Consider the following 2,044-nt stretch of genomic DNA (forward strand, 5'->3'; position numbering starts at 1 on the left):
TTTTTTTTTCAGAAAACAACCTGACTAGTATCTTTAGTCATTTTGCTTCTCAAGTAAATATATCTTGCTTTATTAGATATTTGTACTGGAAAACAAGATACATATATACATTTATATTTTCATATTTATATTTTTTAAATATATCTTCAATGACCAAAAAACATATCGGTAGAAAATATATTTACGTAAATATATTTTAAAACGCATTTTAGCAAACAGATTTTTTAAAAATAATTTCTGTAGATTTTTAAATATATTTTTTGCTGTATATATGGAAGTGAGTTTATTTGTTTTGTATTTTTTGCATTTATTTTCTCTACCTTGATATTCCATCCAGAATTCCTTTCACTTCATGCATCTTTTCTGACCCAAAAAGCACCACGGTGAGATGCGTCCGTCCATCCTGACGAATGCAAGCGTCACTGAGACACAAGGAGAAGAAATAAAGCATCACGTGACGTGCAAACTCACCGACGGGTCAAAAGAGGTTCGGTTTTACCTGAAATGTTGCATGAATTGTCTGAATGCATCCACTGTGTCAGCCAGAGGTACGATTATATTGATGAGGATCTGAGATGCATCCATCAGTTCCTCCTTCACCTTCATCAGCGGCGCGAAAGGACGGAAGAACACCAGCCTCCTGAAGTCTGGAACGCTGTTTTCTCTGAACGTGAGATCGTATAATGTTCCTTTGTCCCTCTCTGTGCGAAAGATTCCTGCCATTAAAGAGAAATTACATTTGAAGCAGCCTCTACTGTAAAAAAAATCATTATAATTTTTACAGCAAAAGACTGTATAAATGTAACCTGTTCATTTTTAAATAATAGATCTAGATCTAAAATACGTATACAGTAATATACTATTAAAAGGGCAGTTTTTAGAAGTCAAAAACAAGACATTTATTGACACTCATATTTGATGGTTTTATATTGTAACAACTTTTTTTCTTAGTTTTTTTGTCATCAGTTCTGCTTTTGTGTGTTGTCAAATGCATGTTTATTGCAGTGTTTTAGTGTAATGTGTGTAAATGTTTATGACACTGTGTGCATCTATATATTAATATTTATCTCAGCTTATGGAAAAACTACTTGTGATTAACTGCGATTCATGATTTTGTAGTTTTAAAGGTGTTTGTCAATATATTAAAGGGAGAAAAAAAACAGATTTTAGTCATTTGGTGTATTAACATTATTTCAGTTAATTAAATATACATTTTTACTGTGAAATGTTGCTACACTGCAAAAATATGATTTCCTTCCTCAGTATTTGTGTCTTGTTTTCCAGTGCAAATATCTAAATATTCTTAAATCAACATACATTTACTTGAGAAGCAACATGATTTAAGATATTAAAGGGATAGTTCACCCAAAAATGAAAATGTGATGTTTATCTGCTTACCCCCAGGGCATCCAAGATGTAGGTGACTTTGTTTCTTCAGTAGAGCACATTTGATGATTTTTAACTCCAACCGTTGCAGTGTCCGTCGTATAATGCATGGCAATGGTAACAAAATCTATGAGAGTAAAAAAAACATGCACAGACAAATCCAAATTAAACCCGGCGGCTCGTGACGACACATTGATGTCCTAAGACACCAAACGATCGGTTTGTGCCAGAAATCGAACAATATTTATATCATTTTTTACCTCTAATACACCACTATGTCCAACTGCCTTGAGCGAGCGTACGGCATCCGGTGCGTGAGGTGTGTACGCGCTCTGGCGTAGTTTACGCAAGCGCCGGAAGTGATCTCTCGCGCGTATACGTCACTCATTGTTTACACAATGCACAGTCATTGTAGGTACGACGGCTAATCAAAATGGTACTTACTTGCGCTTATCCGGATTGTTCAAACCGACTTAAAACTAAAAGATTACGTTCTCTCGCGCGAACTCATTCGGGAGTGGTGACTTTCCACGTATTCCCAACTTCTGAGCCTGCTCGCCTGAAGTTATGGTTGATTGCTCTTCGGCTGGATATCAACACACCCATGAACGTAAACTACACCAGAGCGCGTACACACCTCACGCACCAGATGCCGTGC

General features: G+C 36.1%; 1 protein-coding gene across 1 annotated transcript in view; it reads right to left on the minus strand.

Annotated features, from left to right (window-relative positions):
- csgalnact1b (chondroitin sulfate N-acetylgalactosaminyltransferase 1b) overlaps nt 1-2,044 on the minus strand; it is an 8,682-nt gene that overhangs the window by 4,271 nt on the left and 2,367 nt on the right. The window contains exons 3-4 of the mRNA XM_016517943.1: nt 500-716; nt 321-422 (exon numbers count right to left, since the gene is read on the minus strand). Of these exons, the coding sequence (XP_016373429.1) occupies nt 321-422; nt 500-716 (319 nt within the window). The remainder of the gene's footprint in view (nt 1-320; nt 423-499; nt 717-2,044) is intronic.

This window comes from Sinocyclocheilus rhinocerous, unplaced genomic scaffold (genome assembly GCF_001515625.1).
Source record: "Sinocyclocheilus rhinocerous isolate Xijiao unplaced genomic scaffold, SAMN03320098_v1.1 scaffold493, whole genome shotgun sequence".
Taxonomy (NCBI): Eukaryota; Metazoa; Chordata; class Actinopteri; order Cypriniformes; family Cyprinidae; genus Sinocyclocheilus; species Sinocyclocheilus rhinocerous.